The sequence below is a fragment of the Molothrus aeneus genome, chromosome 8 (assembly GCF_037042795.1).
Source record: "Molothrus aeneus isolate 106 chromosome 8, BPBGC_Maene_1.0, whole genome shotgun sequence".
In the NCBI taxonomy this organism is placed as follows: Eukaryota; Metazoa; Chordata; class Aves; order Passeriformes; family Icteridae; genus Molothrus; species Molothrus aeneus.
This window is the reverse complement of record NC_089653.1, coordinates 32368933-32383121: the sequence shown is the minus strand read 5'-3', so window position 1 is coordinate 32383121 and position 14189 is coordinate 32368933. Positions and strand designations below refer to the sequence as shown.

General features: G+C 41.7%; 1 protein-coding gene across 1 annotated transcript in view; it reads left to right on the top strand.

The window, feature by feature from the left end:
- CHST15 (carbohydrate sulfotransferase 15) overlaps positions 1-14189 on the top strand; it is a 47009-nt gene that overhangs the window by 22509 nt on the left and 10311 nt on the right. Inside the window, exons 2-4 of the mRNA XM_066554596.1 lie at positions 3870-4939; positions 5689-6028; positions 9661-9807. Coding sequence (XP_066410693.1) covers positions 4397-4939; positions 5689-6028; positions 9661-9807 — 1030 coding nt within the window. The 5' untranslated portion in view covers positions 3870-4396. The remainder of the gene's footprint in view (positions 1-3869; positions 4940-5688; positions 6029-9660; positions 9808-14189) is intronic.

Genomic DNA, 14189 nt, shown 5'->3' with positions numbered 1-14189 from the left:
TCTTCATCAAAAGCCCAGGGCAATGCTGAAGTCACCATCACTGGAGGGATTTAAGAGCTGTGTGGATGTGGCACTTGGGAACATGGTGGCCTTGGCAATGCTCAATTAATGCTTGGCCTTGATAGTCTTGGAGAACTTTTCCAACCTCAGTAATTCCATGATTCTGAGATTCTGTAGCCATTTTGGTTGCAGTCTTCCCTTACAATCCTTAAAGAGAAATGGGAGGAATTTCACGAAATGTTCATTCAATAGGAAGAATACAGAATTTCAGATACTTTCTATCCAGTTAACAAAACCCGTGTGGATGACGAAAAATTTTGCACCTTTTTTTTGAGGGGAATGTCTCTTTTTACCCTATGGATGAGATGAGTAGGGGCTGGCGGATGCTGTATTTTCAGTGCTTTGTGGTTTGTTTTTGTGGTTCCTGCCAGTGTTACTTGCCACCCTCCTCTCCTGCATCCTGAGCCTCCAACAGCCCCTCCTCTCATGGAATGCAGGAATTGTTCAGGGAAACTGCCATTAAAAGGTCTCACCTGTTTGCCATTAAGTTCTGTTGCATATAAATACCTTTGTTAGCTTGAGCCTGCTCCAGTTTGGAGCAAGTCCCCCCTGGCTTCAGTGGGAATATATTGAAATCTAGGAGAGCTTTTCCTTTTTCCCCCCCATTCCGCTGTGTGTCATCTTGTATATCCATGTTTCCTCCTCAGGCTATTCCCAGAGATCCTGATTTTTATGAGGAGGGCTGCTTTTGGCCAAGGAGCCTGCAAAGGTTGCTGTTGATTTCTGCTCTGTGGTTAGGGCTGGCACACATTAATGTACAGCAGACAAATGCAGTATAGACGTGATCATAAATAATTCACCCTTCCCTTCAACAAGGGGAAATTACATGCTACATTATTCAATATACAAAGACACTGCTTGTTGTGTAAAGAGAGTAATTTTCTGCCAGTGAACAGCCAGCAGCTTTGCAGCTAAAATATAAGGAGACACACATGGTTTATTACCAGCTCAAGCCTCATAACCTTCCCTCTGCCTGCAATCCACATCCTTCTGCTCTCAGGAGTGGAATACAAAGAGGTGACGTGTGCTGGTGGCTGTGGCTGCTGGGAATGTTGGATGGGAGGAACAAAAACAGGGCACTGTAGATGTCTGGATTTCATGGGGTGAATGAGGGAAGTGAGGGCTGGGGGAAGATCCTGCCCTTCTGGCGAGCATCCTTCATGCCATGGTAAAATCTTAGGGAAGGAACTTCCATCAAAAACTGCTTGGCAAAGAGAAGGGAGTGGCACTGGGGAATTAGATCCTTTTATGTGTTTATTACAACTCAATTTTTTTATTTCATGAACGTTGACAGTGCAAAATCATGTAAAATGGTGTGTTGGCAACTAGCAGTTATTAAAAAAAAATAGATCAACGTGTTTATTCTGTTAGTTAAGTGATCTGTCATTGTCCTGTGATAGGTCATCAAACTGATCAGCTAATTAAGCAGCCTGATGCAGTGCTTGTGCATAAGCTGGCAGAGTTATGGTTGCTGGTGGAACTTTAAATCTCCCCTCATGGCTGGTGTGATTAATATCTCAGCTTTACTATAGCCTAAACATATTTCTGTTTTTTCCCCCTTTTATCAGCTTCCTGATAAACAATTTTCTTCACCTGCCAAAGATATAGTTAACATGGTTTTTCTTGGCTTTGTAATATTTGTGGCAGATTTTCATGGGAAGTGTCTGCAGCTGGGGAGGGTTCAATAAATTCCAGTCCATTTTTTAACACACAAATGGACATAGGACAGAGAAGGTTATGTGGTTTTTCTAAGGTCCTGTGGTCTGCATTCATTAATGTATTTCTGATTGCTCCTTTTTAAAATTTGAGAATTGATGTCAAATACACAAACCTGGAATTGATCCCATAAGGCTATCTCAGATAATTCTGTACAGTCAGTGTCACTGAGCAGGATGCAGATGCCTGTTAGAAGAGGACTGGAAGATAAATTGGATTTTTTTCTTTATTTTAAATAGCCAGTGCATAGGAATTGGTCTGTGGAAATAAACAGCAAGGAGTTGGAGAGCAGAGAGGGTACTGAGGTGGATATCAAAGAAGAGGGGTTCAGGGTAAAAGAATTTCATAAAAACAAATGTGTAAACCATGATAAATGTAATTGAAGAGATGCTGTAGGGTAGGTTTGGGTTACAAGATCTTTTCTAGGTACTGCTTTAACCTGTAGCCTCTTCTTTGTGCTTCTTTTTTCAGAGGGGTTTTTTTCACCTTCCTTTTTTATCTTTTGTGATGAAGGCCTTCACCTCCATCCCCCTTTTTTACAGTATTTTTTTTTGAGCTATCTCTGTTTTCATGACTTCCTCTGTTGGATGTGGATGCTGCCTGAATCTGCCCTGACACTGCCTCTGTCTCTGTCCCCCTTTGCTTCCCCTCTGAAAATGTTTGATCAGGGTCTTATTTCTGCCTGAAATATTTACTTGGGAAGTGGAAACTTCTCTCTTCTTGTCAGGACTTCCCTTTCTTGTCCTTCTCACCACCATTGGTGGTGTTTGGTCAACCACCAAGGTCTTTCCAAGCTTGGCTCCTTTCCATAGTTCCTCTTTTTCCTTTGAATGTTTAGTGGGGGGATATTTTACACATAAGAAAGCATAAACTTTCTAGGTTTAAAATTACCCATGTGAATCTGATTTAATATCTCTCATTGTTCAAACTTCTGTCAAGGTCATCACAGCTTTGCTCCTTTGGAGAGTTTTTAAGACTGGTCTCTTTGAGAAGTCTTGCACTGATTTCTTTCCCTTTGGTTTGAATATAGTCAATAATGATTATGCTGTGATTTCTGTCTGCCTCATCTGGTTTAGAGAATAAACTCATTAAGGAAATGAACTTTTTTGGGTTGGAAGGAAAGCATTTTGCAAATACTTTTGTTCAATATTTATCTAATTATTCTTGAGTCCTTGAGACACAGCCTACTTGCTCTGATTGCAGAAATCCTCCAATATGTGACCGTGTTCAGTGGGAGAAACATCAGAATACAAATAACTTTTTACAAAAGCACTTTGTCTCATACAAAAATGCAGCCAGAAGGATGATGATAAATGTGGGATCTGAAGTGACTGCCCCATTTGATCAGGACACTTTTGTAGGAATGAACCAGGAGTTATTATCTAGAATTATAGCAGTGTTGCTTAAGCATTAAAAATAGGTGTTGATAGAGCTAAAGGCAAAACAGTCAAATTGTGGGACTCATAATAGTAATGATTATACTTCTCTGATTTGGTGAGTAATAGAGAACCCATCATTTGGTCCAGAAACCTGAGATGCTGTCATTAGCCTTTTCCTTGTGTCTGTTTTTTAATCCCTTCACTTTGCTGAATGTTTTACTCATGGCTTTTGATTTTTTTTTTTTTTTGTTTGGCTTTTTATCTCCCATGTTTGAAAGGAGATTGTTACTTTATCCCTGCCTCAAAAGTCCTACCCCACTTCAGGACTGTTCATTTAAGGTCCTCAGGAGCAGATAAAGTGTAATTATTTAAACCTGTGTCACTGGATACTGTCCAGAAATGCTCCCATATTTCAAAAGCAGATTAAGATCTGTTGGGTGGGTTAGTGAGTCGTGTAGTGTTACCTGTAGTAGCAACCAGTCACTGATGTGAGCAGATGGGTGATGGAAAATCAGAGGCAGCTCGCTGTGAACCTGGAGCCAAATGTTCCCTGGTTTAACGTCCTGAGTGCTGTAATGAACAGGCCTGGCAAATGGCAGGCATCTTTCAAATAGAAATCTGAAATGACTGGTGGTCGGTTGTGCTTTGCTATGGCTGTGGATGGTGTGGATATGATGCCTGGGTGTGTATAAATATCTGGGTTTGTTTCTCTAGGTTGGACAATGCATCTCTTTGGAGCCACCTCTGGGAAGATGAAGCTTCCAGCAGCAGCAGCAGTACGGTTTGGAACCTGCTTGTTTTAAGGGAACCTGGAAATTTCTACCCATATTTGCCTATTCCAGCATAAAGCAGAGGAAAATGAGTTATTTTTATTTTTTGCATATTTTCACACTACGCAAGAATTTTTTTCCCTTCTCATTTTGTTCAATGGGAAAAACTTGAGCCAGTTTTGTAGCTGATCCTTACTTCGCCACATTCCTCTTACTGAGCCAAATTCCTGGGAGCCACATCCAGAGTACATCTATTTTCGTGTAGTTCTGGTGGTTGGGGCTTCTTTTTCTTTCTGTGACACATGTCACTTTTTATTCTGTTTTGAACCTGTCCTTTTGCATTGCTGAGTAGCTGTAGAACCACTCCAGGAATGAAATAATTTCAGACTTGCAGAAAGATGACTCATATGCTTCAGAAACATTTTTATGGCTGCGTTTGGCTCATTAACGTAGGAGTTTAACAGTAGTAATATGAGGCATTGTATTAATTGCTGCATACATTTATTACCAAATGACTTGCACAGACAGTGTTTCAGATGCCGTGGACCTGACCACAATAACCAGAAGTGTCCTGTGTGCAGAGGAGAAAATAAAATCCCTTTGTACACCGACAGCAAGCAGATGAAGTGGCTGGCGGTTCTGGAAGTGAGGACTGATCACTGTGAGAGCTGGAATGGGTTTTTCTGCCTGAGGAAGGGGAAGCTCTGCAGTTTGATGTTTGGGTTGATCATAATGACTCTGGTGATGGTGTCCTACATACTGACTGGAGCCAAGCACGGCCTGCTGCTGATCCCATCTCCTTTCCATTACGGAGCTTTTGCTAGCAATCCCAGCCTAATGGACAATGAAAGCCTTAGTGACATGAAAGACTATTACCAGCCTTCAAAAATGAATATTTCATATGTAAAGGATTATCCAGGCATTAAATTAATTATTGACACCATTACTTCAAAGATAGAGTTTATAACGAGGCAGCGCCCTGATTTAGAAGATCTGAGGAAGCAAGAGCCACATGTAAGTATGAAGTGAGGCGTGTCTTAAACTGCTTTTAACATCCTTATTTCAAGGCTTGTGGATCAATCTTTTGCCTAGATATAAAAAAGTGCAACTGCTTGGATGTTCATGCTGTGATTTACATCACCTAGAGTCTCCTGATTCACAGCAGCTGAGGAGTTGATATTGTAGATCACATCCCTCTGAGTCACGGGCAGGATGGATGGGTTCTATAAATGGTCTTGACACCTGAAGCAAAAAATCAGGCAGTCTTCTGGTAGCTGTACAACGTCACTGAACTTTTACCTTCTCTCATGCAAAATCATTGTGACTTACATTTACCTGTCACCTGAAATGATAAATAAGAAAGGAGCCTTTCTAATAACTGCTTGCCAGGGCACCTTCCTGAAAATCATTGCAAACCTTGTATTTCAGAGTTAAAAACCGGAAGGTAATTTGATTTAGGTATTGGGTGTTTGACTTTAAAAATCAGTTCCTGGGATTGTAGAGGAGTTGGGGCGATTATTTAGGCCCTTTCTGGTCTTAAAATAAAATGATTTATTTCTAAATACTTGTCTCCCAGCCCAGTGGGTTGCACAGGGTTTGGTTCCTCAGAAGCAATGAATGAGGTCAGCTTTGTAGGCAGAAATAGTGTTCTGTCCAGGTAGCATTTCTGCTGTCTCACTGCGCTAAGTAAGAAAACTAAGTGCTAAGTAAGAAAAGTTGATTGCTTGCTGCCTTGACTGAAATTGTTGTTCTTTATGTTGCAGATGTTTTCGGTAATTCCTAACAAATTCCTTCCAAACAGCAAGAACCCTTGTTGGTACGAGGAGTACCGCGGCAACACGACCGCGGATCCCTACGCCACCAACTCCTACGCGCTGTACTCCAAGCGCTTCCGGATCATTTTCGATTACCTCAGGAAGGTCTTTTGGAACCACCTGTACCACTACAAGGACAAGCACTACCGCCTGCGCTGCCTGCCACACTTCTACATCATCGGGCAGCCCAAGTGTGGCACCACGGACCTGTACGACCGCCTCCGGCTGCACCCCGACGTTCGCTTCTCAGCCATCAAGGAGCCCCACTGGTGGACCAGGAAACGCTTTGGTGAGTCAGAATGTACTCTGCTAGCCAGGTTAGTTGTCCCTCTTAAAATCTTGTGAGTATTTGGGATGAGGTTTATAGATTTGCTGCGTGTTGGCTTGCCTAGGAACCGCTGGAGTTGGTGGTTTGGAGAAATGCAGGTGGTGGGTGCTCAACCTGCTGTTGTTCAGTGGTGGTTTGGGTTAAGCCTCTTGAGAAAATGCACATTTCATTTGGTTTTATTTGCAGCAGTTTGGAAAATCTAAGGGAAAACAAAACCAGTGCATAAAACCGACCTTATGAATTTATAAAGGCAAGAAGAGAAACTGTTAGGTTGTCATGGGGGAGTTGAAGAGAAGCAGTGATAGTTTTGTACTGCAAAATTCTGTAAAGCCTTTCTTACATCAATAAGTGATGGGTCACTGTTTAAAATTTCAGTCCTTATGATTCAATAAATACAACTGTGGCAGGAGCTTCATTAGTGCCACAACTCTGCCAACACTGATCAGTAAAGAAGAAACTGCATGAAGAAACTCTCTCACAGTGAGGGTCCTGCATGTATTTTTGATCCTTTTTCTGGATGGTATCATTATTTCCATCTCTGAAGGCAGACTTGACTAGCTGGGGTTGTGGCCAGCTGGAGCAAAAGGCATCCATCCCTCCTGATTGCACCTCCAAAGGGTGTCTCAGGGCTCTGGGGTTGAGCACAGAATTCATCCATCTGAAGTGTTTTTCTCCTCCTCTCTCTCTGGATGCTGAGGAAGGTCAGTCTTGTCGTTAGAGATTAGATGAGCTGCAGAAGACCTGTTTGAGTTTCCTAACTGCTCCCTTCTAGATGTGGATGAGTGTTGTGCCCTCTGTATTCCACCCAGGCACTGGATTTTCCTCTTCTTGAATCTGGCTGTTAAGTGCTGGTGTGCCCTCACTTTGTATGACTTTGGTATCAAAGACTTTTCAGTGATTTTACTGTTTCCAAGAGGAAGATTCTGCTTATTTTGGTGACATCTTAATTTCTGTTTCTCATTTGCTGTTGCTTTATGGCAGACACAGAGTTTGGATCAGGAAAAACTGGCACTGGAGTGTAGATGAGAACTTTGATCACTGCTTTCTTTTGGTGCTTTTCTAAGCTTCCTTGGAATGGGAAAATGATGAATTTCTGTGGCTAAAGGCAAGAAAGGACACTTTCTGAGGCATTGGGACACTGGCAGTGATGCTTCAAATTCTTTATTTCTCCTGCATGTGGTTTTGTTATTTCCATCTCGTTTCCTTGTGCCCTGGATCCCAGAAGAACCTTTGAGATCCTGCAGACAGGGTTTTGTTCCTTGCTTCTTGGTGAGGAGCTCTCAGCCACAGAGACGGGATTTTGCTGTTAAATTTTTAGTTTTCTCCCTTTGCAAGGGAAAGTTGAAGAAAGAAAGTTGCCGAACGAAATATTTTGGACATTTTCTAAATACTTTTTTTTGTAAACTAAGATGTAAAGCCATGTGATGAAAATGCAGCTTTGCTTTTGAGATAACTTAGTCCTGTTTGAAAAAACACTGTAGGCCCCTGTGTGAATTGAGGAGTGAAACCAAGTCAAGCAAAGAGAAGCATCATGGTGCTCCATGAAGACCCATGAGAAGGGACTTTTTCATCAGTCAGCAGCTGACTGAAGACAAAACATGGGAATTATGGAATAGTTTGGGTTGGAAGGGACCTTTAAGCCCCTCCAGTTCCACCCCCTGCCATGGCAGGGACACCTTCCACTATCCCAGGTTGCTCCAAGCCCCAACCAACCTGGCCTTGGGCACGCTCAGGGATCCAGGGGCAGCCACAGCTTTTCCTCATGTTCAGATAAAGTGATGGAAACAAGGGACTGTCAACAAAAACTGTGGAGGATTTTGTGTTCCATGGTAGTGCTGGCAGGAAAGGCTGAACCCAACTGATACCTTAAACTAAAATGTTTTACACCTCCACTTACATTAACCTCAGCATAAATGTCTGGAATGAATTTTGGAGGAGGTAATGCACCCAGTCTCACTTCAGCAAGACTGGGCTCACTAAAGCTCTGAACCTGACCTACCAAACAGGCAGAAGAATGTAAAAAATCAGGCTGGAGTGCATCTAACTTGAGAACAAGGGTGAATTCCTATCTCTGTCCACAAGCCTTCCACTTGCAGTCTTGTGGTCAGCCACTGGGGACCAAGTGCTGATCCTTGAAGAGAACATTCTTTGCATAATTCAGTTTTTTTGAAGTTGTTTTGTAAAGCTGGAGAATGAAGAAACATTGCAGAGCTCGTGGTCTCATGGGAGAGGGATCTGTAGGGATGACCTTCTAATCATCTCAGCTGTCTGCCACTGAGAATGAAAGATCAAGTTTATTCCTGGTGGCTCAGTCCTTTAATTCTGCCTTTAAAGTACATTACCTAATGGTTACTATTTAAAAATTAAGAAAAGAAAAACAGAGGATATGACAAACACTCTCACAAGTGAAACTGAGACAGCCAGCAAGTGGCTATGACTCCTATGCTCCTGGCTATTAACTTGGTTTGGTTTCTAACACTTAAGCTGGACAACAAAGTCTCTTTGTTCAATGGCATCCTCTGATTCAGTAGATTTTTATGAGACTGACTAATTTCAGCTGAGGTTAAACAGCCCTCTGGGGAGGCCCCATTTCACAAATCACTCCTTTCCCCTTCTGCTGGGATGGTTGATGCTCCACAGGACTTTGTCTCAGCTAGACTCTGTCTCTCTGCTGGCTCCTTGCCACTGTTTCTGTTCCCAGGAGTGGGGTGGCAACAAACCAAGGCTGTCTGTAGCACCACTCTTGCACTTTTTTCCCCCCTCAGAACAAGTCAAAATATGCTGTTGAACTTTCTCCTACCCTCATTAAATCCCACTTTCCTAAAGGGGAAAATCAGAGGCAATGGACAAAAGAACTCCCTTGCTGAGTTTTCCTCTCACATAATTGATAATTATTGGCCTTGTGGGAACAAGAAAGGGAGAGCTGAGAAATCCTGTGTGGGGAGCATGTGCAGCAAATGGAGAAGTGAGACTAGATTTGGAAACAGGAGCAGGAGAAGGAGTATAAAAATCACAGGATGCAGCTGAGGATGCTGAGAAACGCAGGGGGAAGGTGATACTGAACTCACCCTGGAGTGTAAGGAAGGAGAGGAGAAAAACAAGATACTACCGTGGAGCTTTATTTGCATACCTGTGAAAGGAAAAAACCCATGAATGATTTCCCAGTGTGTGTTCATTTGCATATTTGGCATCAGAGCCTGTGCTCAATCTCAAAACAGTAAATCTAGTGGGAGTCCAATATTATTGCAATTTACATGGGTGCAAATGGAAGTAGAATCTTATCTTCTATATTCCTTCCAAAAGCTAAATTTAGAAGAAGATAAATCCAAGCTCATTCATGCAGGGACTACAAAACAGAGCACTTAAAATATTTCCTATCACTGCGAATTTATGGTGTAATCATTCAGTATCTCAGATCTCAGCCACTTCATTATTGGCACTTTTATCTGAGGGTTGCACTTGGTCGATCTGATCTCGTGCTGATGTTGGCTGGCTTGAGGCCAGCCACCTTGGTTTGCACCAGTGGTTAGCCTTGCCCTGTTGCTGTCATAATTGCTGATTTTAGTTCTCTCTTTTTGGCTGTTTTTCCTCAGGAATCATCCGGCTGAGGGATGGATTTCATGACCGCTACCCGGTGGAAGATTACCTGGACCTGTTTGACCTGGCAGCGCATCAGATCCAGAGTGTGCTGCAGAGTGATGCAGTGAAGGAGCATGGCAAGAGGAGCAACATCATCATTGGTAGGGCAAAAACAGCCCCCAAATTCTCTGTAGCTCCATCCACACTGGCAATGCTCAGAGCTGAGGCACCAGAGAGGGATTTTGTGGCTGGTTCTCAGCACTGAGCCCCTGGTGTTGCTCTTCCCTGCCTGGAAGCTCTTGGCTTTCTTTTCCTTCTTTCTTTGTTAAGAAGCTGTGATTATCTTCAGAAAATTCCTCAGCAAATGCTGTATGTCTGATGAGCATCAGCATTTAATTAATATGTTTTTTGAGTTTTTTCCCAAGAATGAGAATGACCTTGGTGACTCGTTCAAACACAGTTTCCGTTTTGTTTTCACAGAACCATTTAGGTTGGAGAAGCCCTCTAAGGTCATCACTCCCATCCATTCCCCCAGCACTTCCAAAGTCACCACTAACTCATGTCCCCAAGTGCCACATCCACTTTAAGCACAGTTATGAGGGGGTTGCCTGTAGTGCTGGGAATTGTGGCTTCACTTCCAAATGCTGGAGCAATGTCTGGGATAAATCAGTAACTCTGGTGGTATGACACACACTGGGTGCTGCAGAAATCCTGGAGCTGCTTGGAGATGTGGTAGCAAAAGCTCCCGGTGGCTCTTAAGCTCCAACAGAAGAAATAGATATAATTAGTTGGTGTTAAATGACCTAATTAGCACTAAGAATGGTCTAGAAGTGCTGTTTTATTGTACTTTGTGGAAGTCCATGGCGAGCACGGGGCTCTAGGGAGGGATCCCTGGATTGCTTTCCATGACATCCACTGGGCTCATCCACTCTGGCCCATGGTGTACTGGTTTACAGTGCCCATGAGGAACATAAACTTCTAAATTCTGCTTTTGCTGTCTGCTAAAACCAGAAAACTGAGGGGATGGGAATTTTACCAGTCTTATTTCACAGGGAAAGCAGACACGTTCCTTGCAAAAAGTAGTTGTGCAAGTGACAGTTCCCTGTCAAAAAGAGACTTTTCAAGTAGGCTTGAAGTCACAATTCTACAGAAAATAGAGACAAGATTTTACTGCCTGCCCTCAGAATTACTGGGGGTTTGGTCTCATTATATGCTAAAATTTTAACCTATTGCTGGCTGGATGAGATGGTGACGATGCCTTAGGTTGGTTAAACCAGAGCCCTGTCTGAGTCACATTTCTTCAATACTTTGCCAGCCTCCCTTTGAATCCATCATTCACTTTATTAAACATTGCAACACTGAGCAACTCATGCAAGATGGGGTTCTTAAAAAATGCTGCCATCAAGGACATCTGCAGATTTTCCTGCTACTTACAATAATATCTCCTGTTCTTTGATGGGTGAAGTGCTTGTACTAATTAAATTCACTAATCTAATTGGCAACGTGCATCTTTGATTACCCACCTCCTGTTGCAGCTTTTTGTAGGGTTCACTTTGTGTTTCTTTTTCCTGTGGTCTCATTTCTTGTTTCATTAAGGTTCTGCTGGGTTTTCTTATTAAGTTTACAGGAAAAGTCTTGAATGATTATACTCATTAAGGCAGTCTTTTATGACCTTGGTAAAAAACAAAACAAAGCCATCTAGCCTGAAATGAATCTGTATGAACATCAGGTTTTCTCATAATCTTCCTTTTCTTATTTCAGATGACTGTAAAGAAAAATCAAATTAAAACTGTAAATATTTCAGTAGTTTATCATGTTATATTATTTTGAAAAGTTAGGCTTCTTTGGATATTAAACCTAGTGGGTAATAACTGCATTTTCCAAAAAAAACCCCATTATCTTTTTAGAGATGAACCCCAGAGGACAGGGCTGATCCAGCCCAAGGCGTTCTGAACAGGATTTGTTTATGTGGAATCATTAATAAGATAAATTCAGAGGAAATACTTGTGAAAACACAATATGATGTTAATCCATTAATGACTGAATGAGGAGGTTATGCACCATTCTTTAGGCAATTTAATAATTCATATGATCTTTAGGTCCATAAGAAAATAAACCAATTCAGTTGCACCAGCGTAATTAAACACAAATAATTGTTGGTGATTAATTTATCTCATGTTTAGTATGGCTTGTTCTCTTTGCAGGTATTAAACCTGTATTATATTATAATTATATATAATTATAATTATATAGATGTAATATATATTACATATAAAATATATAAAATATATACTGTTCTATAGCATATATAGAAAATAATATATATTCTATATAAAATATATAATAATAGATATTTTATATATATAATATATAATATATAATATATAATATATAATATATAATATATAATATATAATATATAATATATAATATATAATTATATTATATTAAACCAAAACCAAACACTGTCAAATTGTCAGAAAAATTTTTGTTTACCTGCTTCAGGAAATTAAAATTATAAAAGTCAGCAGGGACCAGAATGATTATTATATTTTTTTATATATTTTTTTTCCCCTCATTAAATTCATTACAGTCATCTTGTGGGAAGATTTAGCCTCTTGAGCCCAGGTTTTGCTGGCTTGGAGCAGCAGTTTGAGCCCTGTTAATGCTTTAGCATGATTTGGTTTTGTGCCTGTGATCTTGGGTTGGACTTGACAACCTTGGAGGTCTTCTCCAACCCTTATGGTTATGGGATTTGTGTCCCTGCCTTGTGTCCTGCCTGCAGATTGGGGGTGGTGGAATTCACAGTGTCTGTGGAAGGCGGGCTCTGATGTTAGGAGAATCTCCCATCTATGTGTAAATGCACTGGGGTTTTTCTGTAGCTCACAGTGCAGCAGTGTAGGGAGGTGTTTGCAGGTTTGGCCATGCCGATTGGGATAAATCCAGCAGAACACCCAAGGTGATCAGGGAACAGAGCAGAGAGCCGTGAGGGATGATCAGATCTAGTCCAGAGAGGAGTAGGTGGCTCACAGATTTTAATTTCCTTGCCATGATTGAGGCAAAACATTTCTGAGGGAGCTGTGGGAGGCTGTGCCTGCCAGGGGATGGAGCAGGGACTTCCCAAGGTCACCCCCATGCCTGGAGTGCCCTCCCCAGCAAATCCCTGCCTGCAGGGGCTCCTTCCCTCTGTGTTTCCCCACGTCCTGGTGGTCAGCAGGGCTTTCTGTGGCAGGGCTGTCTCAGCTCCTGGCCTCTGGTTAATCCTTTGTGTTTCTGCCTCACCCAGCGTGGGAGCTGGGCTAATTGAGTTTTAATTGACAAGGGGAAGCCTGCTGGTGATTAGGCAGTGCTTTGGCTAATTAATTTAGAATGGGAGAGCGGAGCTGTTGTGGACACCCAGCTACAGCCAATGGAGCTGATCTCTTCCTCCTGAAAAGAGGCAAAATGAACGTGACAGAAGATTAATGTGTTTTCTAACAAGTCCCAGACTTTATTAATGAATCACATTATGTTCAGGCCAAGTTTGGAGCCAGTAGCTTTCTCATGTTGTGTTTTGTCCATCTTTTTAAATCTTTATTGGGCTTTCCCAGCAGAGGAAGGAATTAAAAACCAGGGAAGTAATGTACAAGTCCATAAGCCTACAACATTATTATTTTTGTAATCTCCTTCCCTTTGATTTGAAAAACCTCATAAGCAAGAGTTAGCTTTCATTAGATTGTCAGAGTGTAAGTCCCCAAAAAGCTTCTGTACATGTTTTATTGAACAGTACTGTGCCACATAAATGCCAGGATTACTTAAAAAGACAGAGAAGGTTACAAAATTCAAAACAACATATCAGATCATTTATTTAGCAGCTGAACCATCATATATCTCACTCTGGCAGAGATTTTTACTGAATATATTTCTCCCTGTAGCATTGCATTTCAAGTGAGCTTCTTCAGCCACTAAAGATACCAGAATCTGGTATTTTACCAAAGTGTGCTATTTATTCTATAAACCCTTTATCTATTTATAAATAGTTGACTTGTTCTACATGAATAATTATATAAAAAATAACCTTTCAAACCTTAATGATGCATCTCAGCTGCTTTTTAAATATTTCTCATATGCTCACTGATTCTCCTGATTATGTTTCCCACACTGTCGATCAGCAGGGGTGGTGGTTTCCACATTTTTCTGTGGGAAATTTTACAGTTTGTTAGCAAGCTGCTTCTCTGAGACTGGGAGCATTAAGGCCAACCTGTGGGTGCTACAAGGAGCATTGCAAGGCTTCAGCAGGGACAAACTCCTACCTCCTCAGGGGTGGGTTGGATGAAGTTTGGAGCCACATGGCCTAGTGGAAGGGATGTGAACAAGATGATCTTTGAGGTCCCTTCTAGCTTAGATCGTTCTGTGATTCCGTAATTCCTCACTGGAGAAGGTGCTAAACCCCTGAGCAGTCCATTCCAGCCCAAATTAAATCTATTTGCATGTGTTAGCCACCAGCAGGAAGCAGTGTGGCTGTGGAAAGCAACATTTCAGGTGGAATTGCATAAAACCTGCC